Source organism: Poecilia reticulata, chromosome 9, assembly GCF_904066995.2.
Source record: "Poecilia reticulata chromosome 9, P_reticulata-male-v2, whole genome shotgun sequence".
NCBI lineage: Eukaryota > Metazoa > Chordata > Actinopteri > Cyprinodontiformes > Poeciliidae > Poecilia > Poecilia reticulata.
Window position 1 is genome coordinate 394948 of NC_088838.1, and position 27294 is coordinate 422241.

The 27294-nt window shown below is 39.3% G+C and overlaps 1 protein-coding gene and 2 long non-coding RNA genes across 7 annotated transcripts in view; 1 reads left to right on the forward strand and 2 right to left on the reverse strand.

The window, feature by feature from the left end:
- The window catches only part of abca2 (ATP-binding cassette, sub-family A (ABC1), member 2), a 154602-nt gene extending 132034 nt beyond the window's left edge, over window positions 1-22568 (reverse strand). For 2 of the 5 annotated variants that reach the window (XM_081611158.1, XM_081611157.1), the window contains exons 1-2: window positions 22170-22564; window positions 7089-7182 (exon numbers count right to left, since the gene is read on the reverse strand). In XM_081611158.1, the coding sequence (XP_081467284.1) occupies window positions 7089-7182; window positions 22170-22235 (160 nt within the window). In that variant the 5' untranslated portion in view covers window positions 22236-22564. Of the gene's footprint in view, window positions 1-7088; window positions 7183-22169 lie in introns of all 5 variants that reach the window. The other 3 variants (XM_081611156.1, XM_081611155.1, XM_081611159.1) reach the window with 2 other exon arrangements.
- An 810-nt stretch (window positions 22569-23378) lies between these two features.
- On the forward strand, window positions 23379-24608 carry LOC145552969 (uncharacterized). The gene is made up of 2 exons (XR_014089118.1): window positions 23379-24037; window positions 24277-24608. It is a non-coding gene; the product is annotated as an uncharacterized LOC145552969 (long non-coding RNA).
- Window positions 24609-24779: 171 nt separating this feature from the next.
- LOC145552971 (uncharacterized) lies at window positions 24780-26990 on the reverse strand. Its single transcript, XR_014089120.1, has 2 exons — window positions 26286-26990; window positions 24780-25302 (listed from the first exon to the last, which is right to left on the reverse strand). It is a non-coding gene; the product is annotated as an uncharacterized LOC145552971 (long non-coding RNA).
- Window positions 26991-27294: the final 304 nt, after the last annotated feature.

Sequence of the window (27294 nt, forward strand, 5' to 3'; positions counted from 1 at the left end):
GTTAAACATATTTCATTCATAACTCTGAGCCCTGGGCTGCTGTCCTTCACACTGACGGCGTTCGGGGCCATATGGAAGGGAAACCGGCCCCCAGCATCACAGTGAGCTTTGGAGAGGTTTCACCTGCCTGACCATCACTAATACATGTGGCTCCTCCTCTGCAGAGTGACAGCAGCTAGGAGAAATGGGGTTCTGTTTTATATAACATGAGCACAAAGTTATGGAAAAAAAACTCATAAACTTAATAGAAACTTGATCAAAACTAATAAAGTTACATATAATAACAAATAAATCCCTTAATCACATAATAAATCCTTCACCCAGGACACAAACTGTTTGTACTGCTACCATCAGGGAAACGGTACAGACACACAGTAACCATGTAACTAAAACACAGCTTTTTCTCCAAGAGCTGTGAAATCAGACACACTCTTATGCAGCTCCATCAGGACTGATTAAGACTTTATTATTTATTCATCACTGGAGGTACCACTCCAATTTCATTAGGTTCTAGAAACATGACTAATAAAAATCTTATGTCTTATGTCATTTTGTTAAAGGTTCACACCATTGTACCATCTACCATGTTTACTTTACAACAAAACTGTTATCTGCACGTATTCCAGGCTGATTAAATTTATGCTAACTACTGGTTGGATTTTTGCATAAGCTGCTGCAATAAAGTGGGGCAAAAAAGTATTTAGTCAGCCACCAATTGTGCAAGTTCTCCCACTTAAAAAGATGAGAGAGGCCTGTAAATTTCATCATAGATGTACCTCAACTATGAGAGACAAAGGGAGAAAAAAAATCCAGAAAATCACATTTTCTGATTTTTAAAGAATTTATTGGCAATATATGGTGGAAAATAAGTATTTGGTCAGCTACAAACAAGATTTCAGGCTCTCACAGCCGTGTAACTTCTTCTGTAAGAGGCTCCTCTGTCCTCCACTTGTTACCTGTATTAATGGCACCTATTTGAACTCGTTATCAGTATAAAACACACCTGTCCACAACCTCAAACAGTCACACTCTAAACTCCACCATGGCCAAAACTAGAGAGCTGTCAAAGGACACCCGAAACAAAATGATAAACCTGCACCTAGCTGGGAATACTGAATCTGCAATAGGTAAACAGCTTGGTGTAAAGAAATCAACTGTGGGATCAATTATTAGAAAATGGAACAAGACCACTGATAATCTCCCTCGATCTGGGGCTCCACGCAAGATCACACCCCGTGGGGTCAAAATGATCACAAGAACGGTGAGCAAAAATCCAGAACCACACGGGGGAACCTAGTGAATGACCTGCAGAGAGCTGGGACCAAAGTAACAAAGGCTACCATCAGTAACACACTACGCCGCCAGGGACTCAAACCTGCAGTGCCAGACGTGTCCCCCTGCTTAAGCCAGGACATGTCAAGGCCCGTCTCAAGTTTGCTAGAGAGCATTTGGATGATCCAGAAGATGACTGGGAGAATATCATATGGTCAGATGAAACCAAAGTAGAACTTTTTGGTCAAAACTCTACTCGTCGTGTTTGGAGGAGAATGAATGCTGAGTTGCATCCAAAGAACACCATGCCTACTGTGAAGCATGGGGGTGGAAACATCATGCTTTAGGGCTGTTTTTCTGCCAAGGGACCAGGACGACTGATCCGTGTAAAGGAAAGAATGAATGGGGCCATGTATCGTCACATTTTGAGTGAAAACCTCCTTCCATCAACAAGGGCATTGAAGGTGAAACGTGGCTGGGTCTTTCAGCAGGACGATGATCCCAAACACATCACCCGGGTAACGAAGGAGTGGCTTCGTAAGAAGCATTTCAAGGTCCTGGAGTGGCCGAGCCAGTCTCCAGATGTCAACCCCATAGAAAATCTGTGGAGGGAGTTGAAAGTCCGTGTTGTCCAGCGACAGCCCCAGAACATCACAGCTCTAGAGAAGATCTGCATGGAGGAATGGGCCAAAATACCACCAACAGTGTGTGAGAACCTTGTGAAGACTTACAGAAAACGTTTGATCTCTGTCATTGCCAACAAAGGGTATATAACAAAGTATTGAGATGAACTTTTGTTATTGACCAAATACTTATTTTCCACCATATTTTGCAAATAAATTCTTTAAAAATCAGAAAATGTGATTTTCTGGATTTTTTTTCTCCTTTTGTCTCTCATAGTTGAGGTACATCTATGATGAAAATTACAGGCCTCTCATCTTTTTAACTGGGAGAACTTGCACAATTGGTGGCTGACTAAATACGTTTTTGCCCCACTGTATATAAAGCATGGCTTTTAACACGTTTACTTAGCATCCCACTGGACGTGACGATACTGCATGTTATGTAGTTAACCTTTCTACAGCTGATCTTTTAGTTAAAGGAATAGGAGGAATCTAAATAAAATGCAATTTTACACATATAAAAAAGAAAGACTTTTAACCAGAAGAAATTGCAGAAACTATCAGCATGCTGACATGAGTCCTCTTTGACCATCCAGGAGGGCATTCAGGATAAGTACAGAAAATGAATCCATCATCAGTAGAATAGAAAAACATTATGAGGTTTTCATCCTGCTGATCAAAGTTATTATTTAGAAAAGTGATGGAGAATATGATGTTCAACACATGTTCTCAGAGACGAAGCTTAGTGGCCAGCAGTTTTTTTAGACCTAGTTGGTGTTCTTGTTTCTGGACACAAAGTTTATTCTACGTTTAGATGACTCAAACCATTCATGATCAAAACACAACAAATGGACAGTTAAAGCTGCCAGTTGGTGCATCTTTCTCGTAGTGTGGTGAAGTTTTCTGAGCTCCTCCATGAACCTCATCACTTTAGACTTCCTCCATGTAGGGCTGCACTCTGATCTTTTACATAAGTAGTGGAAAGCAGGAAGTTGCAGTGTGAGATGAGGAAGTTCATGCGCTGGCTGTTACCATCCTGACACTGAGACTCAGAGGGACCTGCAGTAATCAGAACTGCTGCAGTCGGTCGTTCAGCAAGCACAGACCAGCTTAAAGGCAAGACATCTTGTTTGTAAGTTATCACATAAAAACAGCTTCTGCTGTGGTTAAACCATGAGAAAACATTTATTCAGTTGGAGCAACAGTCTACTCTTGTACAGAAAAATGAAATGAAAACAGCAGTTATATAAAATATTGATTGTTTTCATATTGTTTAAAGTGACTTCTGTGTCTGATTTATCAGCCTGATCCCAGATCCTTCACAGGAATAAAGGCATCTGTATCACAAAGGAAACATCTGGAGCAAAAACAACAAATGAATCATGACAAGTGTTTTAGAAGATTGTATGATTCTATTGCAAGTGATGAGTTGGAGGTCTTCTCCCTCATCAGAGCTTCCAGTGCTAAATTTGAACAGTTTGGTGTTTCTCCACTGATAGCAGTGCTGTCACTGGCTGAATCAACCAGGCTCATGGAGACCCACAACCAATCAAAATGTTGTGAGTGCCATTTTTAAAACTTTTAATATCGCCCCTGAAACCTCTGAGCCTCAACATTCACAAAAAGTTAGATTATCTGTGGAATGACATGAGTAGGTCGATGTGTCGCACAGAGCAGCAGCAGCCGGATCCGTCAGCCAGTTCCTGAGTCAATTATTAAACACTGCTGGTCTCAAATCATCAGGTGAGCGAACCGAATCTTACTCCAGTCCCACTGAGACTGGCACTGCTGTTGGTGGGAAGTCCCTGATTGCCATCCGGTTGCTCAGGCTGGAAACAGTTCTAACTGTCTGAGTTTAGACCAGAAAATCCTCCTTGACTCTCTGAGGCTAACCTGAAACATCACACACAGTTTGGACTTCTGTTGCTACTTTAAACCTTCTAACTCACAAACATTTTTTTTGTGTTGCACTATAGACAAAAGCTGGCTGTGTTGCTGAATGACCGTTTTTTGCTAATTCAAGGTTAAACAACATTTAGTTCAAAGATACCCAATGAGATAAAGTCACACAGGCAGAGGGGGATAGCACATCCTGATTCAGTTTTCTGTTCATAACACACTTACACACTGCTCCATCCAACAGGTTGAGAATATGCATCATGCACAGGAACGAAAAGAACCATGGACAGACAGAGAGAAACAAAGGAAGAACAGCAGACAGAAGGCAGAGGGAAGATGAGAGAACAAAAACAAAGGCGCATCAACTGGATGCTACCGTTCAATTGATGCAAGCAACAGGTGGCGCTCTAGGGAACCAAAGCTAAAAAAAATCCAGTAAGGATTGATCTGAACAAAACTAAACTTCTGCATAGGATGGTGACAAGATATGTCACATCACTAAATTACATACAACTGAAACCAGAAATGTAGCTACACTGACTTAAAAGACACAGGCCCCTTTTTTCTCATTGCTTGAGGATAATTCAGACCAAACTTCTCTATGTCAAAATAAATCAGTCAAAATATCAGGAGAAGAACTGAAGGGCTGCACCAGTCTGGCTCATCCTTGGGAACAATTTCCAGATATCTGACAGTGAAGCATCCGTCAGGAGGAATGGGCCAGAATTCCAGCAAATTAATGGCAAAAACTCAAAAGGTTTGGTCCAAGTCATACAGTTCAAAGGCAGTGCTATACTGAGGAAGTGTATCTAAACTTCTGATTTTGAAGATATTCATAAATAATTGTTGCATGTTATCTAATTAGTGTAGCATTTAGCAAATACTAATAATTTTGGTCATTTTAACTGATCTAAACAGTTTCATTTCAGACAGGGAGAAAAGGGCATATGTAAACTTCTGGTTTCAACTGCAAGCAAACAATGAAAAGATCAAATAAAAGACATGATTAGACAACAATGTGCTAACAGAACACATGCAAAATATAACTGAACAGCAATATAGCTCAGTATAAAGGTAGAGTAAAAACCTGCAAGTAAAACTGTTTGTACAGTCTCTCTCTCTCACACACACACACACACACACACACACACACACACACACACACACACACACACACACACACACACACACACACACACACACACACACACGCACACACACACAGAGACAACACTAATTGAAGTAAAAAGCAGAGCTGGACAGGTCAGAGCAGCAAACACTATAGTCCAACTCTACTGGAAGAAGAAAGAAGCAGCTTGCAGGTTGTTGACAGTGAGTCAGAGCAGGACACAGAGCAAATAAAGTCTCATTGCATCAGTCTGATGATGTCTGTAAGTTCTGAAGTATCAATGACCTTAGAGAAGTAACTGCTGCTTGCCATCAATCTGAAAAGTTTATAAAACCATCAAAACAATTTAAAATCCAGAATTCTTTGCCAAAAAGAATTGAAGGTAAAAACTTTGGAGACAGCTGCTGTTGATGTGGGCTGGAATTGGGTTGGTTTGGATCGTTTCTTTCCCTTAATCAATAAAATCAAACATTGAAAACTACTTTTGCCATTTGTTCTGCTTGTCCTTGTCAGACATGAACATTTAAGTCCATTAAGAAAGAAAAACATTTTCATAGCACTATGCAATCCTAAATGACAGACATCAAGTAGGATAATGTGAAAAAAGCTAAGCAGAACTCCACTTCTAAATGCAGACAGCTTCTCATGAGCAGAAAACCTCATTAAAATTTAGCAAAATCAGAAGTCACTGCTTCTTTTATTCTGGATAAAGGTGGGCAGGATGCAACATTCTGTTACAATAAGACTTAGAGTCAAAGTGAAGTAACAAGGACTGGGACTTTCACACGTTCATTTTGATTAATCACATTGATTTTAATGTGTTAACATTTTTGAGGCAATTAATCACACTTTGGTATTCACACATTTCTGATTAACTGTAAATGTAATGCACAAGCAGCATCTGCAAACAGCAGCGATGGACGACTAAGGTGATTCCGTTGGCCTCCTGGGGATTCATTCTGCTTCAAAAAGCCATCTGTTGGGACGACTATCGTTGTGTTCCAGTTGTACTAAAAGGAGTTAATCTGTCAGTGAAGCTATCGCAGCCTGAAACAGCATCATCTTTTCTTATTAAAATGAGATGAGGGTGTGCTGTGGTTGCCCAGGGGTTAAGCACAGCCCACATATGGAGGCCTTAGTCCTCGACGCAGCCGTCGCAGGCTCGATTCCCGGCATTGGCAACCTTTGCTGCATGTCTTCCCCCTTCTCACAATACTCACTTTCCTGTCAATTAACTATCAAATAAAGGCCACTAGAGCCAATAAAACCTTTAAAAAAAACAAGATGAATTGTGATTAATTATTTTCAGGTCATGCAATTACTTTCATTAAAAAATTTTAAAATAGCTACATAGGTGTGCAGAGCCTATTTTATTGATTTATAGTTTTTATTCAAATCAAATTATTTAATTACAGACCCTACAATTAACTCAATTAAAAACTTTAATCAGAGTCCGACCAGTAGGAACGAGCCAACAACACATCTCAAACTGGTTACTGGTCGCCAGTAACCAGTTTGAAACAAAGACCTTCAAAGGCACTGACATTTTGATGATTACTCTTCTAACGAAATTGGAATTTGATCAAATTGTTAATTAAAAACAAGACTTTTTTTTAACATTGACAGAAACTAACTTCAAGGGCCAGAAGCTGCACCCGCAGGGCAAATCTGAGTCTAGAAAAAGCGTTGCCATAACTACAGAAGTTATTCTAATTTAGTAATAAACTACTGGGATAGGTAATTTAGAAACTATTCTGAGAAATTCTTCACTATCTCGATACCCCAATTCTGTAAAATGTCTTCTTTCCTTTCTAAATATATACAGAATATTTATTTAGCAAATGACTATAAAAAGGCAGAATGTGCAGTTTAAAGCATTCCAGGTGTGGCACTGAGTCAGCACTAAGGACTGGGATAAAAATGGAAATCTGTTGGTGTTTTATAGAACTTCCACCCTTGGCTTGGACGTCTTCCTCCATATTAAACATGGAGGATTTGTCCTTGGGTACAGGTGAGCTTAACAAACTACTGCTCTTGCACAAAGCTTTAGAAGTTACACATAAAGGAGTGCTGAGGAGTCTCTTTCCAGATATCTGTGTGAGCCTCACAAACGTTTAGAGGATGCACATGAACACAGAGTTTACTGCAGTCTCCATCCTGCGTACCTTCCTTGACGGGGATCGCTGGTTTCTTCTGCCTCAGACCCAGTAGGATGAAGAATAGGACTAGTGGGATGAAAATTTCAAATGCCAGCACCCACTGCAGAGGAGAAAAGACAGGAGATGAGATCCTCACTGAGTATCTGCTGAGGAACGGGGTCAGGGCAGGTCTGAGTTCAGCTCATTGCTCATAAGAGATAAAACATGAGGAACAAGAAACATTCCTGTGCTAAACTCAAAGTGTGACCTTTTTCTTGTCCTCAATCTTTTCATTATAACAGATAGAAAAAATACTGCAAGTACCCAAGAAAAAATTAATCTCTTAAGTGGAGACAGAGTAGGATGCCAGAGCTACTGCAGAAATGCCAACAATAGGAACCACTCCAGAGGCTAACCCCAACCCCAACCCCAACCCCAACCCCAACCCCAACCCGTTAGATCATGAGATTTAACATTTTTTGTAACCTGGTTGCTGTGTATTGCAGACTTCTGCCCAGGTCCCTCTTGAAAATGAGATCTAGATCTCAATAGGGTTTAACTGGTTGAATAAAGGAAATTTAAATAAATAAATAAAAATAAACAGGATAACTCTGGAACCAACACTATTTCTGGTGATGGAAACTTCAACTCACGTCAACATGAACTCACACAAACCTGGAACTTTCCAGATGTGCTTCAACTGCACACAGACATTCATTTAATCCTCAACATCATTTCTCCACTTCACTCTCCAAGAACTGGAGAAAAGTGGAGCATGATACCAGAGTCACATGAGGACACTGACCGCTGTGCCTGACCCTGAACAGGCCTCTCTTGTTACATTGTTCATCCAGAACTGTGACAACCATAAAGTCTTTTTGTTTCTGCTTTTGGCACCCGCCAGAGAACACACACACACGCAAAGATGCGCGAACACACACACACACACACACACACACACACACGCACACGCACACACGCACACACACACCCACACACGCACACACACACACACCCACACACGCACACACACACACACACACGCGCACACACACACACACGCACACACACACGAAAGAGAAAGCCATTAACCAACAACTGTCTCTTGACAAGTAGCCACTGACAAACAACCAAACCTGAATGATTCAAATACATTCAAAAGATTACAGCACATAGTGCAAGCTGCAGCAATACAAAGACACACATGCACACCAGCTCAGAATATCATGAAAAACTTCCAAGATTTTTTGTCCCTCATTAAAGAAAATTAAACATATATCGTATAGAGACTCGGTACACAAAGAGTGGAAGATTTCAAGCTTCTATTTCTTGTAATTTTAATTATTAGAGTTTATAAATCATGTCTCTAAAATTAGAACATTGTAAAAAAATAAATAAAAATGAGTAAAGATACCTTATTCATAGAAAGTTGAGCAGAAGGGAAAAGTGTGGTAGGAAAAGATGCACCAGCAACAGGAAGAACTGAAACATTTGGGAAAGCTTCACAAGGTGTCAGAGCACAGAGAGACACCCCACACATGAAAGACACATGTCCCACTGCTCATGTCCAGAGACTGAAAAACAAGCGGATCTCCTCCATGCCACGCTACACTGATGCAGTACTTCATGCAAAAGGAGGCCCAAACTAGTACTAACTGCATTTAAATGAACTTACTTTTAAGTTATAGACATTTGTCTGGAGTATGGGGGACCGGGCCCCCCTGTCATGATACCCCCTGTATGACCGGTGTCAGAGTCTGGTCCGCATTACCAGCAGTAAGTTGGGCTCATTTCCGGTGAGCGTTGGACTCCGCCAAGGTTGCCCTTTGTCACCGATTCTGTTGATTACTTTCAAGGACAGAATTTCTAGGCGCAGCCAAGGGGATCCGTTTGGGTGGCCACGGTTTTTTTTGGATGATGTGGTCCTATTGGCTTCATCAGGTCAAGCTTTCACTGGAGCGGTTAGAGTGTAAAGCGGCTGGGATGATAATCCATGCCTCCAAATCCGAGGCCATGGTCTTGAGCCGGAAAAGGGTAGAGTGCCTTATCTGGGTCGGAGGGGTGTCCTACCCCACGAGGAGTTGAAGTATCTCAAGAGCTATAGTCATGAGCTTTGAGTCATGACCGAAAAAACGAGATCACGGATAGAAGCGGATGAAATGGGTTTTCTCCGTAGGGTGTCTGGGCTCTTCCTTAGAAATAGGGTGAGAAGCTCAGTTATCCGGACTCAGATTAGAGCTGCTGCTCCTCCACAGGAGATGAGAGAGGAGCCAGTTGAGGTGGTTCAGGCATCTGGTTAGGATGCCTCCTGGACGCGTCCCTGGTGAGGTGTTCTGGACAAGTCCCACCGGGAGGAGACTCAGGAGAAGACCCAGAACAACCTGGAGGGACTATATCACTTGGCTGGCCTGGGAACGCCTTGGGTTTCCCCCAGAGGAGATGGCCCAAGTGGCTGGGGAGAGGGAAGTCTGGGCCTCCCTACTTAGGCTGCTACCCCTAGGACCCAACCCTGGATAAGCGGAAGGAAAGTACGATGTATAGATTGAAGGATGGCTGGATGAATGGATAGATGAACATTTGTCTATAAAAATTAACCTTGTTTTATTGAACTTATGTAATATTCTAATTATTTGTGACAGTAAATTTTGGATTTCCATTATTTGTAAGCTCTAATGATCAAAACTGCAAAATAGAGGAAAAAATGTAAATAAAAATAGACTTGAAATATTCCATTATGTGTAATAAATGTACTTTTCTGTACAGAGTAATAAAAATATTACTTGTTCATAAATGTTCATTTTGGAGATGTTTTAGATAAATGTTGGTTTTAGATAATCCTCTTGCTTTATTTGAATAAAACCAAGAACGTGTGGGCCTTGAATAGAACTGCTGGCTCAATAAAATCCCTGTACTGATTTTAATCTCAATAAGAAAACAGCATAAAAGCAGCTGATTCTGCAGCCTTGCAGCACCAGGCTCCGTAGAAAGAGGAATAAAATAAATTAATAAATAGATAAAAGTAAAGATAAAAATATTAAAAACATGGAAGACATCAAAACCCACACTCTAATCCTAATTTAGCCATAACCAACTCTAAACAGGTGGGTTTTAAATTGATTTTTAAAGGTTCTCTGTGTTTCAGCTGTTTTACAGTTTTCTGGAAGTTTGTTCCAAATCTGTGGTGCATAGAAACTGAATGCTGCTTCTCCTCGTTTGGTTCTGGAGATGCAGAGCAGAACCAGAACCAGAAGATCTCAGGGGTCTAGACGGTTGGTACAGTAATAACAGATCTTTAAGTTATTGTGGTGCTAAACCGTTCAGTGATTTATAAACTAACATCAGTATTTTAAAGTCTATTCTCTGAGCTACAGGGAGCCAGTGTAGGGACTTTAAAACTGGTGTTATGTCTCTATCTTCCTGGTTTTAGTGAGAACAGCAGCAGCAGCTTCTGGGTCAGTTTTGGCACATCCACACATTGATCTGTTCTCAGCATCTATTCAGTGATTGGATGGGTTCAGAGTCACCTGGTGACATCGTGATGTAGAGCTGTGTATCATCCGCATAATCCTATGTCCTGTTATAACCTGAGCCAGTGGGAGCATATAAATATTAAAGAGAAGGGGTCCTAGGATTGAACCTTGGGGTACCCCACATGTGACCTTTGACCTCTCTGATGAGAAGTTTCCGATTGAAACAAAGAAATCTCTGTTCTTTATGTAAGATTCAAACTGGACCGGAGAGTCCGACCCAACTCTCCAGTCGATTCAGTAAAATGTCGTGGTCAACAGTATCAAAAGCTGCACTGAGGTCCAACAGAACCAGCACTGTGGTTCTCCAACAGTCTGTATTTATATGGATATCATTGAACACTTTGACTAGGCCAGTCTCTGTGCTGTGGTGAGCACGAAAACCAGACTGGAAGGAGTCAAAGCAATTCATTATTGTTAGGAAGTTATTTAATTGTTTAAAAACAGTTTTTTCAATAATTTTGCTGATGAATGGGAGGTCAGAGGTCAGAGGTCGGCCTGTAATTCTGCAGTAGTGATTTGTCCAGATTGTTCTTTTTTATCAGTGGTTTGATAACTGCTGATTTCTTCCTACCAGTCACAACCTTTACTTTAGTGGGGGCAATGTAATCAATGATATCTGGGTTGCATGTTTAATTTCTAAAGCTTGTAAATTAGCAGCACATTCCTTATTTCGTGTTGAGGCATATAAAGCAGTATTACTCCTTATAAATCCCTTCATAGAGAATCCCAGAAAATCCATGTATCAGAGACAGAGCTAAAGTTAAACTCCAGGAAGTCACTGAAATTGCTTTCAGACTGAGCTTTAAATTTTTCATCTCTCAGTAAGTGTAACCGGGATCCTTTCTGCGTTGTGCTGGTTATTGAGTGATCAGGCCGTGACACGGTTCGTCTTTAAAATGGGTGATTTCTCAATTTATTTTGACGAGAACCGACGAGAACAACAAACACAAACCAACAGTGTCAAAGGCTGCCCGCTCCAAGTCCTACACAAAAATACAAAACAAAAATTTACTTAATAGATCTATAAATAAACTGGATGCATTTAGATGGAAAAATAAACAGCACACACTTTCCCGCAGGACAACATGACAAAAGGGGACGGTCTAAGGGGCGCAAACAATTTAAAGACAATAGACCCTTTTCACATGACGTCACACAACTTCCGTTTTGGCTCGAAGCTGTGTATCTTCATTTCCGGTGTGTGTAGTTAACGCTGTTTCTGGACTCTAAAGCTGCTGCCACAAATATGATTTGAAGATATATCACTATTTGCAAACAATTTTTCTTCATCAACATCATCTAAACTGGATTATGTTGATGATATCGCTGATTGATACCAGTTTGACTACGAAGATACGTGTTTTGGTTTTTTCTAGCTGTTAGTTGACATGCTAGGCTAGCAATAGTAATTTGTTAGCTGGCTAACATTACGTAGCCTTTCTGTTTTGGAAATAGAATGTATTTAGGCTCTAATCTTAATCAGATGTTTATAGTATAGACTGGGGTTGCCACCCGTCATGTAAAATGAATGATCGTATTAAACTCTCCTCACTAACGCTAGTTTCACCTCCCGCTAAGTAGCAACATTACCTGAAGCCACAAGTCCAAAACTTAACAGTTATGCCAAACACCCGCTACTCCATCACGTCCTGAGAAGTTAAACTCCTGCTACGATCGAGACAAGAGGAAGACGCTGTCTTAGATATAGATATTAACGTTTCATTGGAGAAATATGATGATCGATCTATCTATCTATCTATCTATCTATCTATATTAGCTGATTAACTTCACATTTCTCCAATGTTATGATTAAAAGGTTAAGTTTCTTATACTTTGTCTTCCTGCGGCTGTAGACTTGGCTGTAGAAAATTGATAACATAAAAATAACTTTATATCCTTTTTAACAGGTTACACTTGATTCTGCTGTGGTGCCTGTGGAAACAAAGTGCATGAAGTTTGTGCTCAGCTGGGAAAACCCAGTGGATCACATGGTGGGACTTCTGAATGAAGTCCAGTGTCAAGTACCCACAGTCAGTGATGGTCTGGGGACCTGCTGGTGTTGGTCCACTGTGTTTTATCAAGGGCAGGTCAATGCAGCAGCTATCAGGAGGTTTTGGAGCACTTCATGCTTCCATCTGCTGAAAAACTTTATGGAGATGAAGATTTCATTTTTCAGCACAACCTGCTCAGTGCCAAAACCACTGGTATTACTGACCATGGTGTTACTGTGCTCAATTGGCCTGCCAGCTCTCCTGACCTGAACCCCATAGAGAATCTGTGGGATATTGTGAAGAGAAAGTTGAGAGACCAAGACCCAACACTCTGGATGAGCTTAAGGCTATCGATGCATCCTGGGCTCCATGACACCTCAGCAGAGCCACAGGCTGATGGCCTCCATGCTGCATTGAAGGCTGCAGAAGGATTGCTGACCAAGTATTGAGTGCATAACTGAACATAATTATTTGAAGGTTGACTTTTTTGGTATTGGAACACTTTTCTTTTATTGGTCGGATGAAATATGCTAATATTTTGAAACAGGGATTTTGGGTTTTCATGAGCTGTATGCCAAAATCATCAGTATTAAAACAATAAAAGACCTGAAATATTTCAGTTGGTGTGCAATGAATCTAAAATATATGACAGTTTAATTTTTATCATTACATTATGAAAAATAATTTACTTTATCACAATATGCTAATTTTTTGAGAAGGACCTGTAGAGACCCCGTTTAAATTGACGTCCCCAGTTCATTGATATTTTTGGGTTGGATACTGCTAGCTTGGATACAGTGATGGCTTTTCAGATAGGACTTCGACACATAGAAGTAATCATAAGTAAACCTAATTCTTAAATGTTGAATTTGAATGATTTATTTATTTTTTAACTTATCCTCTTTTTTTTCTTTTTTTCCCACGCTATCAGACTGTACAGGCAGAAACCGTATTGGTATGAAAACGCATTTCTTTACCCACACTGAAACTGGGGCAAAAGCAGTGTTTCACTTTTGAAACAAATCCTTATTATTATTTATTAATGTATATGAAAAGCATTCATGTAACGTTTGTTTTTATATGTGCTTTACATTTACATATATTAAGATTATGCAAATTGAGGTTGCTTTTGGAACATGAAGGCTTTTCTGGTTAACAGATCATATTAACTTAAGAATCAGTTTCTTCTTTTGTGTTAGGAGAAGGAACATTACTATCAAAGTTCAGTATAGTTCATGAACCAAATCTGAATTCATCCAAGTTTTTTACTTGGACTGGCTTTAGCTGGTCTGGTTGAAGAAAAAAAAAAATTTCTCGCTCAACAATGAAAAAGTCTAATTTTCCCATAATGTGAATATGTAAAAGTTATGTTTTTTAAATACGCATATGAAATTAGATAGCTTTAAATTTGAGGATTTAGGCATCGATCCGCTCATCATTCCGACAGTTATTGTTTGGCAAAATGTATTTTAATGAATGCACATTGAAAATACATATTGAGTGTCTTATATTTTTTCTGTAATTTTTAAGGATAAAACACCAAGTACAGCCACCTGGGTTATGTAGCCAACAGTCACTATCAGCGTGACTTTTGCCTCAAATAATAAAAGACAGGAGATGTTCTTGAGTCACTTGAAGTCCCTGTGTCCACCATGCGTTGTCAGGAAGGACATGGCGTCCACCAGTGTTGTCAATAAAAATTGGGATCTGTAAATTGCATTTAAACTCGCTGTTGTGTTTTCTGCAGTATTTCAAGAATTGCATTGTTGGATGCACATTCATAAACATGTAGATTAGAAGGTTTTTTGTATTAAATCAGAATTTAAAAGGATGGATATGAAGAAGCTTTCACTACAAACTTTATTTTGTTTAGTTTAGTTTTGTATTTCTTGTCCTAACAGCCAATATTTTACAGAAATGTCATAATATTGCAGCACCAGTTGGTGTGTTTAGCAGCAGGAGTGGGTGTGTTTTGTTGTGTACATGGCTGCAGCAGGGTATTATTATATATTTGAACAATTTGCAGTGTCTAATGAATTGTCTTGTTTAAATGCCTGTTGATGCAATTTACATGTTTTTCTTGTGTCATTTATAACAAGAAAAACATGGAGTTCAAATGGGGTGAGGTCTTCAGCTTTATTTCTGAAGGCTCTTACCCATTGATGCTCAACAGAGGACAGAGGCAAACTTTGAGGAAATATGCCGTAAAATTTAGCATCCATGGTAAGTTTTTTATATCTTTAACAAAAGTAACATTTTTGACTACAATATTGACATAATATGGTCATTGTTTTAATACAGCTGGGGACCTATTGTACGGATCCTTACCCGAAAGAAGGGCTTACGGTCCAAAGAGGAGGCCTGGAACCTCTTCAAGGAGTTTCATGCATCCCCCATGGGAGGACACACTGGCTTTGTCAAAACCCGCAGTGCCATGTGTTCCCGATTCTATTGGCCCGGTACGACAGCAGACATTGAGAAATGGGTATGTAACAACATAGTTAGCAAAATCTTTATGGTCTAAAGTGTCGTAAAACTTATAAACTGTAATGTTGTAAAGGTGTCTCAATGTGACCGGTGCCAAAGAGTTGAACCTCCCCTCAAAGTTGTCAGGGAACTTAAGTGCATAAAGGTAACCATCCACAGCGATTCCTGAAGTTTACCACCTCTAGGACATTGTTGCTCATACAATTACAAAGAAGTCTTGTTTTCCAGTTTGCTGGCTGAATGTTTCGGAGATTCATAGCTTTGGACAGCTATGATTCTAAGAAGTTTTTGGTCGGAACACAAAAAATGATATTAATGTTCGGTATGAAGAACCATTTCCGCTCTTCAGGGAACTGTGGAAGTCTGTGTGAAACCTGTTGATCAGTTTTTGTTAATGTTCTAACAATCAAAAACACAAGATAGCTTAGGAGCATATCACAGAATTTTTCATTCCAAACAGAACAAATTTTCCCATAAGCCATGCAGGAACAGTCCAAAGCATTAAAAAATCCAGATATATGAAATACTAAATTGCAGTATTTTCCGTTATGTACTAGTAGAACATGATGGCTTGTCAACAGAATATAAAGACTATTTTTGGTAAAGTACACTCTAAATGCCTTTATTTGTTCCCAGACAAGGTGGAAGAGTTCTGTGTGGAACGCAACATGCTTCACTATAATGCTACAGAGAACATCATTGACATGGTAAACAATTAAACTGTACAATTTAACACTTCAAACACATTACACTTGCTAACTCATAACTGTTTTCTTTTTCTGTCCACTTCACAGATACAGTGTGACTACTGCTCAAGGTGGACGCACAAAGAATGTGCCTGTGAGGGATTTACCCCCTTCTCTAACAGGTGCTGTTTCTTGTGTACTTTATATATTCTAATTTATTTGGGTAAATGTATTGTGAACAGTGCTGACCTGGTGTTTCCAATCACCCTCATTGGGAAAATCCATTTTCTGAGGGAGGAGAGATGTATTTTGGATTTTGCTTGGGCCCAGATTGTTTTTGTTTCTAGTTTTGTTTGAGTTAATTGTAACTGTGTAGACATTTTTTTAGGAATATATTCATCCTTCCATTTTCTGCCGCTTATATTTTAGGAATATAGTTTAGTACAAATGTTTGTTCTTTCTTTCTGGAAACGTGAATGTCTCCACCCCTCGAATCTTTGTGGAAGCCAATCCTTTAAAAGCCAGGTGGTCCAGATGAGAGGGAGATTCTCCCTCTTCTTGTTGTGACTGGTATGTATGCTGTGAACTGAACTGAAACTGAAGATAAAAGAAAAATATTGAGAGCTCTAAAACTGCTGGCTCCAGTCTGGTTTCTCTTCGGTCGCAAACTAACAGCGCCACAGACATGGGAGACATGTTCAAATGGAATGGCGATCTGACAACGTATGATGATCCGACAGATATAGCCATCAGTTTGTCATACGCGTATGACAATCTGACAACGCATGGCTCTCTGACAGAACAGCGCCGTCTGCATCTCGGTTCAGAACCGCTGCTGAGTCAGCAGAGCGTCCTGATGCGCATCGGGTGGAGGAACAGCAGGTGGTTTCAGAATTCAACTGTAACCAAACGGGATCCGTTCATAATAAGTTTGGTTTGTGATGTTCCAAAAGCGCCATTGTGGTCAGTGTGATAATTTGACTCCTATAAGAGAAGCTATCCAGGTTAGAAGCTTCAATACGCAGGGTGACGCTGATCAGTTGAGGGATAGAAAAAGCCGACATTGTGCCCCATTGTCGCACATTACTCCGGTAGTCTTTTTGACCACTGGGTTTCAGTTAAAGTCCTGCTACAGATAAAATTTTCGTGTATCTGTACTTTACTTAAGTAGATTTCATAATGGATACTTTTGACTTTTACTCCACTACATTTTACACTAAGTATCTGTACTTTGTACTTCACTACATTTTTACATAACCGTCGCGTTACTCGTTACATCCAAGCGCTTTGCGTTTTTTCCATTAGAATGTGAAGTTCAGGGACTTAACGTGGTGCTGTAAAATCCAAGTAATAATGTGACTAACTAACTCCGTGTGTCTGTTGTCACCCATCGCCTCCCCCTCATTCGCATGCGGAGCTCCAAGACATGCGCAGTGGTTTCCTCTAAGCGTCACTTAGAAGGAAAGCTTAAAGAAAGGTAAGCTCTGTGGACGTGATGTTAGAGATGAGAGGGGTTCGGTGAATGCACATATGAAACTGGGGGATTCGGTACCTCAAAAAAGGTTAAGAACCACTGATCTAGGTGTTTTTATGGAAATGTGGATCTTTGAGATCAATTTGAGAACTAATTTTGATAGGTGCACTTAATTTTATTGTCACGTAGCGTGGGGTGCTGGTCTTGACTTGGTCTTGGGTAGGTGGTCTTGACTACAACTCTGCTACGTGGCTCCTTGGTTGCATGTCCTCCCACACCCACCCACCCTCTTTCCATCCCCTTTCTGTTGGATTTCTTTCAAAATAAAAGCCACTAGTGGCAAAAAAGTGAAGTTCATGTTATGTTAGGACAGGAGACCAGATGTTTCCATCCCTGAAATTATGATGCATAGAATTGCAAATCTAAGTCTAAACTATGTTGCAGAGTAAACACAATAAAAACATGCTTTATCTGTGGCATTGCTCATTAAAATGGCACATTTCTAATGTATTAAAATGAAATACGATCGGTAATGCATTCAGCCAGTACTTTTACTTTTAATACTTAAGTATTTTTAAATGCCAGTACTTTACTTTTACTCAAGTAAAAATATTAATGTGGTACTTTTACTTGAGTACATTTTTGAGTACTTTCTCCCCCACTGCTGAAACCTCTCATCGAGACGATTTCCTTGAGCATAAAATATGTCTGTATTATTTCAAATGACTTTAATATATTTCATAAAACGCTTTTATAAAGCATGAGCATCTCTACATGATCTACCTCGGCTTTCTGAACACCTCGGTGTATGAGAGTATAGTCCAGTATGTGAGACCAAGGCCATCTTAGCTGATTGCTGACAAGCTCGCTCTGCTCCTGTCATCAATTCTGTGGACAGATTTAACGAGGCCAGACCCTGGCATCTTCATCTAGACACAGCTGCTACTATAATTAAAACAGAAGCTTATCAGAGTATCTCCTGTGTCTCTCCTGAGTTTGATGTTAGCAGGTAGACTTGCTAAAAATACTCTCCATTCCTCCTCAAACAAAAAGAAAAAAAATAAAACAAAAAGCAGACTTAACAACATCCATGCACAGGGAGAGAGCCAGCAGCCTGCAGAGAGAGGAAGCCTAAACTCTTATGGTGCTTTTCCTCTGGTAATTTGAGCACCAACTGGTTAATGTGCGGTTCGGTTCTACCCCAGGAAGTGAACTTTTCTATTATACGGTCCGTTCCTCACTATTGTGGGTGGGACTTGAGCAGCAGCAGCTGTGTTCAACTCTCTGCTGAGTTTTGCAGTATTTTAGAACCTTGAGGTTCTGGTTCTGATGGACTAAAATAATCCCATATATTTAACTTTGTCTTATAGAAATTCATTGCTGGCCCAAACATAATGATGAAGGCCCATATCAGCTGATTATTTTGCTATGCATGTAATTACAACCTTTTAGATTAGGCAATGCAGTCAAAAGATGTAAACCAATAGCCATGCATAAACTTTATTATTTTTTAAACCACATGAAAACTAAAATTTACATCACAAGTTAATATTATGTAGCGCTGGTGTTTAACACAGTGACGCAAATCGGCAGCTCCATCAGAAAGCTGACCAGAGCTGCACCGTTTCCCTCTTCTTTAGTAGTTACTGGCCGTATTTCAGAGAAACGAGCTGCTAATTCACAGTCATTCTGCTGCAAAAGTTCCTGCATGTGTTCCTGCCGCTGCTCCTGCTTATCCTCATAATTAAACTCTTCCATACAGCTCTCTGATAGCCTGTCCGCTGCCCACATCTAAAGTTAAATTCTAAAAGCTAAAGGTTGTTTTGGAGTTGGCAGTGACACAAATCACCAGCTAATCCATAAATGAGGTCAGCTGTCAAATGGTTTTGGTTTTTGGTGCAGTACCTCGATCGGTCCTGTTAGTACTACCCCTGAAGTAAAACCTGAGAACAGCCGGGCTGAGCCGCACCGGATCTGCTAACGGAAAACTAATCTGGCCGAGGCAGACCGAGACCGAACCGGTCAGAGGCAGGCTAGTGGAAAAGCGCCTTTCGAAACAACACAAACATCCCAGGAATAAACTGGCTGACAGGGAAGAACATTTCTGATATCCAACAAAGGATTAAAAGCTTCAGAATGTGCAGACTCACATGCACCACTTAGCTTAGACTACAGAAGGAAAAAATAACAGGTGACAGTCAGTTTTTTAGTTATTGCCCTCGAAACAGTTTGTTTTATACTGCAGACATCATTGAAGAGCATTAAATAAATATGCATAAAAGATATTTATATACAAGTCATGTCCCATGCATCATAAGCATTGCACAACAATTACCAGTAGGTTCCAGATGCTGTTGTTCACATTGATAAATTATTTGCAAAGAAATATTCTAAACCAATAAAAACCCAAAACAAACAAAGTTCTTCCAATTGTACTCAAAAAGCAGCAGCAACTTTATAAAACTAAGAAATAAATTCATGGTTTGGAAATGGTGTGGATTCAAACAGACAGCAAGGTGACTGCAGAAAGAGCTAGGCCGGTGTGTAAACACTCACTGGTTACCATGGTTACTCGTATTAACCTTGAACTTTTAACATTAGCTAGCATGTTGTTAGCCAGAGGACTAAATTTGTTTATCGCAGTGTGATTAAATAAGTTATGCTACTAAATTGACATTAGTTAATGAGAAGCTTTCTTTAATGTGAAGCATTAAATGCAGGTGAGTCAATAAATGAGAGAAAATGGCCCAAACGTCAGATATTACTTGCTACTTGTTCACAGTAAGATCATCAGCTCTCAATGAGATACATAAATGTACTGAAGAAAAAATAACAAAAAATCGGAATAATCTGCACATCCACACCAAGTCCAGTACCAATGCTATACCCAAACATAACAAATGCAGAAAAAAAATCTATTTCAACTACTAAATTATAAAACCCTAGAAGAAATAATAAGTCAATTAAGCTAAAGTTCCTGCTGTCTGGATGTCCTACACACACATTTCTTTAAGAAGTTCCTGCCTGTCATGTCATTAATGATCTGATCCAAATAGTAAACTTATTGCTCTCGTCAGGTGTTTTCCCCCAGGCTTTGAAAACAGCAGTTATCAAAAGAACAATCTGGACAAATCACTACTGCAGAATCACAGGCTGACCTCTGACCTCTGACCTCCCATTCATCAGCAAAGTTATTGAAAAAGCTATTTGAACAGTTAAATGGCTTCCTAACGACAACCAATCGCTTTGACTCCTTCCAGTCTGGTTTCTGGTCTCACCACCGCACGGAGACTGGCCTAGTCAAAGTGTTCATGTGTAACAATGGCAAATGTAATACTTCATGACTTTGTATTTTTGTGCTTTTACGATGTAAAGCACTTTGAAATGTCTTGTTGCTAAAATTTGCTATTCAAATAAAATTTTATTTGATTTACATTTTTATTAAAGAAAATTTCTGAATTCATATTTAGCGTTCAAAGGACAAATAAAATCATTTCGTCCTAGTTTTGTCACAATTGGAGGGAAAATGAAGATGTAGCTGCATCCATCAAGGCAGGTGATAAATTAAGCCTTCAAAAATTACAAATGCAGCGGCTTGAGGGAGAGGAGTGCAAGTTACAGAATCAATGTGGTAAAAATAAAACCTCTGACAACTGCAGACGCCGCAAAGCTGAGATCCGGAGTTGCGTCGGGTAAAGAGAAGTGATCTGCACTGGCTGCAAGTTGTGAATTATTTTAATAGCCTAATTGTAAACAGTTTAAATAGTTAGAATAATGGACTCTTGAATGCGTTCTGAAGGCAACGTGCAGTGGAAGATGGAACGTGATGTCGACTGATAAATTCCTCAATACGTTTCTACATTTGATCAATTTCCTTCAACTTCATTTGTTTTTGTTGGGTTCTTTATATTTTCACAGACCTCTGGATCCACAATCCACATTTCTAAGGAAGTTCCATGAATGATCACTTTCCTGAAACACTGGAAAGATGGATGGAAAGAATAAAACTGATCTAATGGTAGAATAACAGATTAAAAACAATAAATATTTTTGCTTTTTGGCTCATGACTATTTACTAATTTAATTGCTGATATAAGGTTTATTAATTAGAGCCCTTAATTTAAAAATTGTATTTTGTAAAACAGCTTCCATTTCAATTAATCGTTATTTTAAGGGAAGAATCTTAAAAAACTGAAGATTTTTAAGGGGAATCTTATAAGGGGAAGTCAAATTTTAGGAGACAAGAAACTTTAATGTCTTGTTGATTGCAATGTACCCACATTTTTCTCCCACCTGTGTTTTCCATCATCACCATGTCCCAGGAACTCTCCCATAGTGAACTGAGCTTGAATTATAAATCTCATATTCACACAGAGCTGCGGTGTCCCTTCTCAATAACTGAAGTTTACATTAAAGCAGGACATACACTAGATCTACACATCAAATTGTTTAGATAGATAGATAAAGATTTTTTTATTGCCTTTAAGCATAAATAAATCTTCATCTGAAGTTGCTGATGTTGGAGCTGAGCTGCTTTCCTCAAGTCTAATTTCTCCACAAACAACCTGTTTGACAGCCCGGCCACTTCCTCCGTCCTCCTGAACAAGCCCAGCCCGCTCATCTCTACCCTGCTGCCTCTGTCATCATCTGAGAACAGATCGGGTTCCGAATCGGGCGCCGGTTAAATAACGGAAGCAGGCGATGCAGCAGAGCTCAGGATGGCTCCCTCAATTCCCGTCTGGTTCCCCAGTAACAGTCCAAGAGGAGGGAGGGGTGTTGTGTTGTGTTGTGTTGTGTTGTGTTGTGTTGTGTTGTGTTGTGTTGTGTTGTGTTGTGTTGTGTTGTGTTGTGTTGTGTTGTGTTGTGTTGTGTTGTGTTGTGTTGTGTTGTGTTGTGTTGTGTTGTGTTGTGTTGTGTTGTGTTGTGCAGTATGCTCTTACCGGGCCTCTCCTCTTCAGGGAGATGTTCTTCCACAGCAAGAGATGCAGCTGGTGCAGGAAGCCCATCTCGCCTCCCTCCTGCCTCGGTGTGTCCTATATTTATCAGATGAGCACAGCAGCGGTGGCCTGTGGCTGGACGGCAAGATTCTTCCAAGGCATCCCGTCTGAGCCTGGCACGGCCCGGAACAGCACGCCTTTCAGCGGCTCGGCAACCTGCAGGAAGACCGGTTCGGGTCGTGGTCTGTCTTTCTGTGGTCCTCTATGTCCCGGTGGATCTGTCCTGCTTCCAAACGGAGCGGCTGGAACTTGAAGCCGGTGAGGAAAGTAGGAACGGCAGCTGATGTCATAAAGTTAATTACGTTAAGCAACACATCCGCTTCCTGTATGGCTCTTCAAAACAAAGGCTCCAACATAAAACGCACCCTTACGGAAAATAGATTCATGCATCAGTCCACATTGTGATATCACAAATAGAGTTTAATTTTCTAACTTAAAAAAAAAATACAAAATTTCAAAATCATTATGTAATTAGATCTGAGCTATGTCTTGTCATTTATTAAAAGGAAAAACAATAGAAAATTTGCATTTCCTGTGTGAATGTTGTAAGCTGAGTGTTTTTGGTAAAAAATTGCAGAAGATTTTGAAGTCAACCAAGTACATTTCGCCACAGCAAAGAGAAAGGTATGGAAGTAATTATGTGCCATCAGAATTTGAATAAAAAATGCATCTGAAATTTGAATGTTGTATATTTGTTCTTACTTTTTCAATTTAAAAATTAATTCAGAATATATTTTTGACCTAAAAAAAATTTCAGTGTCATTATTTGTACATGTATGCAAATTTCATTTGTTAAAAAAAATTCACATTCCTATTTCAGAGATCAAATTTTCAATATATATATTTTTTCAGTGTTAAAAAAATTCAACATATAAAAAAATTCAACTTTTAAAAATTCAAATGCAATATTTTCAGTGTCCTACAAATTCAACTTGCTCAAATTCGCTGTCTCAAATTCAACATCTAAAAATTCGCTGTACAAAAATGGCGAGGTTACTTCAGGTCACAGACATTAGCAATCGTTGTCAGATTTCAACACTGAGCTAATCACATGACCTAAGCGTCATATTGAAGAAATACCAGCATCACTGAGGCTAGCAACACATGGAGGCGAACGCAAACCCAACGGTGAGTCTATGCTTTCATATTTCTGTAGTACATTTTATTTTGCGCATGAACTTTGATACATGACATTAAAGCTTGATTTAAAACACGGGTTTGGGCCGTTGTTAATCTTACGCCATGTAATGCTGGCATATTAGTTCTCGCTACCCGCTAGACCTCCACCCCCTTCTCTTGGCTGTCCTACGCCCAATTTTCCCCTGTTTTATTTCAAAAAGGAGTATCACTTGCGCCAAGTCTAGAATCTTTAAAGATAACTGATGGGTAGCGACTTTCCGGGTTGTTTGTATGTTGTCTTAGGTGAGACTGATCAGGCGTTCTTAGTAAAAGTCGTAATTTTCCAGGAGATGCTACCGCTAATGTAGAAGCTAATATGGCTGCCTTGTGTGCTTCAAGGAGGGGCTGTGAACTCTTCCGACATTAATTGATTTCCGACCTACTGATTTCAAAATAGTTTTTTTATTTTACTGACAATGTTTTTGACATTTTTTTCTTTTTTCTTTTCAAGGAACATATGGATCATATTTTTATCGTTTGGAGCCATTTCTATTTCTACAATTACAGATGGTCCTGCAGTCAATCAGTTGGCCACAGGTGAAGAAGCAAAGTGATGACGGTGACGACAGCGATGATGTCTTGGAAGCAGAAACTGCAGGTGACAGGGTTTCTCCATCAGTTTCTCAAAGAAGGTAAAATGTCTGTATAAACATTTGGCCAATGTTTGTTATTTTGAGAATGATAAATAACAAATGTATTATGCTGGTATTATACCAGCATGATTTTTGAAGGATATCACATTCATATTCATTAGTTTCTTAGATGGAAAAGACATTCGCATAAAGTCATATCTCAAAGTCAGCTTTATGAATGATTCCATCTACAGGAAACTAACTCACCATGTATCTAAAAAAAATTATACTTTTCCTAGCATTTTCAGACAATCTGCACCAGCTCATGAGATTTTGGGTTGGCTGGGAGGCTCCATGGCAGGAACTGAAGCCTGAAGTAGTGCAGTCAACTGGACCAAACCACAAGCCCACTTCATCCACCTGCAGTGAACGTTTACGCCTTTCAAGCCATTATTCTACCTACCAGGCTCTGTATGCTGACATGATGGTGTCTTAAATCGGTTGGGACTGGCTTTGGTCTTCTTTGAGAACTCAGTGCATTGGTGTTTCATTTGTTCAATAATTGCATTTCAATATGGCAATTAAGTAAAATTACAAAGTCGTTTTATTATTAGCTTCTTTTTTTTTTTTTTTTACAAATACTGTTCATCATTCACCGCAGTCTTGACATTAAGTTGTTCTTTGAAGTGACGACTAAGTACCTGAAATGTTTGTCAAGCATCCCTGTAAATCTTAAATGTTAGAGTAACTATATTCAGAGTTTGAGTCAGCACTGTTTGTACAGGAAATATGTAACGGAAACTGTTTTTATGCAATATTTTATTGAATATTCATCTATGCTTGAAGTATTAGAAAATAAATGACATAAGACAAACTTAACTTTTCCATTCTTATAATGCAAGAAAATTAAGGTCCTACACAACTGTACCTACTAGGTTCCTTTTGAGAAAAAAAGAACAATCAACTCACAAATGTAGAACATTTTAGTTCTTTAACATGTCTACCATAAAAGCACTATGACTCACTTTTCCAAATCACAAATTTTACCTCTGTGGTAATATGATCAGCACTTAGCTTTACATTTCATAAATGCTGAATTTTGAAACTGGACAAGTTTCACAGGGTGAAGAACTGTTCACAAAACAGAACTGCAGCAATATAAATGTCACAACCAAAAGACAGTGATGTGCCTTTTGGGTTTACTGCGTCTCTTAAGTCCATTTGTTCGTCAGTCAGTTGCACAACTTGAATTTGGTACTGTGACGTTTGACTCTTCCTGAAGAGGAAGCCCGCTCTCCTCCCATTCAATTTCGGGAATCTACACCCTGGAAAACACAAAGAAGGGATCAAGAGAACTCAAAATGTACTTGATGATTGCAGATTGCCATGTTACAAATTAAATGAATGATAGTATACATGCTACACATTAAATTATCCAATTAAAATGTACCTCTATCAAGGCACTGTGGGGTTCAGGAATTGAATGGTGTCTAACTTAATCAGAATTTGCTTTTAATTACAACATTAATCACAAATTTTAGCATAGCTCAAACATTCTTTGTAACCAAAGATATATTTTGGAGATACAAAGTAGTGGGGATTAAAATGATTTTAATAAGTTAACAGCTGTACTTGCAAGCATATATTTTCTTCAAAATGAGTTAAAATCAAATGAAAAAACAAGGGAGGTTGTTTGTAATGTTGCTAGGTAACAGAACGACGTTTTGTAAGGCAAAGTAAAAGAATGTAAATTAATATATATCAACACTTGTCAGATAAGAGAAGCAGCCGTTTGGATGACGCTATAATGACCATAAATGTATAAATTTATTCATAAATGAAGTCACATGAACAATACCGTAGATGAACAGAATGGGGTTGTGGTTATAATTAATGTCGGAAGAGTTCACAGCCCCTCCTTGAAGCACACAAGGCAGCCATATTAGCTTCTACATTAGCGGTAGCATCTCCTGGAAAATTACGACTTTTACTAAGAACGCCTGATCAGTCTCACCTAAGACAACATACAAACAACCCGGAAAGTCGCTACCCATCAGTTATCTTTAAAGATTCTAGACTTGGCGCAAGTGATACTCCTTTTTGAAATAAAACAGGGGAAAATTGGGCGTAGGACAGCCAAGAGAAGGGGGTGGAGGTCTAGCGGGTAGCGAGAACTAATATGCCAGCATTACATGGCGTAAGATTAACAACGGCCCAAACCCGTGTTTTAAATCAAGCTTTAATGTCATGTATCAAAGTTCATGCGCAAAATAAAATGTACTACAGAAATATGAAAGCATAGACTCACCGTTGGGTTTGCGTTCGCCTCCATGTGTCGCTAGCCTCGGTGATGCTGGTATTTCTTCAATATGACGCTTAGGTCATGTGATTAGCTCAGTGTTGAAATCTGACAACGATTGCTAATGTCTGTGACCTGAAGTAACCTCGCCATTTTTGTACAGCGAATTTTTAGATGTTGAATTTGAGACAGCGAATTTGAGCAAGTTGAATTTTTAGGACACTGAAAATATTGCATTTGAATTTTTAAAAGTTGAATTTTTTTATATGTTGAATTTTTTTAACACTGAAAAAATATATATATTGAAAATTTGATCTCTGAAATAGGAATGTGAATTTTTTTTAACAAATGAAATTTGCATACATGTACAAATAATGACACTGAAATTTTTTTTAGGTCAAAAATATATTCTGAATTAATTTTTAAATTGAAAAAGTAAGAACAAATATACAACATTCAAATTTCAGATGCATTTTTTATTCAAATTCTGATGGCACATAATTACTTCCATAGTATGGGGCGGGGACAGACCAGTCAGTCTCATATCTTATTTGGAAATGGCACCATTGCACTCCGGAAGTGAAGGGGGCGCTATTTCCTATATGCGGTCTCCCGTTTTTATTTTCTTTTGAATTCTGTGATATAACTTCACTTTTAGGAAAGGCCTCCACTCTCAGCATGTATTTGAACTTGTCTCTTTTATCTACTTCAGCGTAGCTCACAGTTCTTAAATTGTGAGCTTAAATTGTAAATTGTATACAGAAAGCTGTATACTTCTAAATCTGCTCCTTAGTTGCATCTTTTCGGGATTACTACTGCCTCTAGTGGCGTGGGGGTGGTAACACAACTAACACAACTACATCACTAAATGAAAATAGCACGAAGTCTATTATTTACGATCAAAAGAGGTCTTGTGAGAAATTCTGTTCCCCTGTGAAAATCTGTCCCCCGTGTCGGGAGCGCGCATTGCAACCAGAGAGACGGATCCGGCGGATCTGACCATTTTCACGGCGCTTCT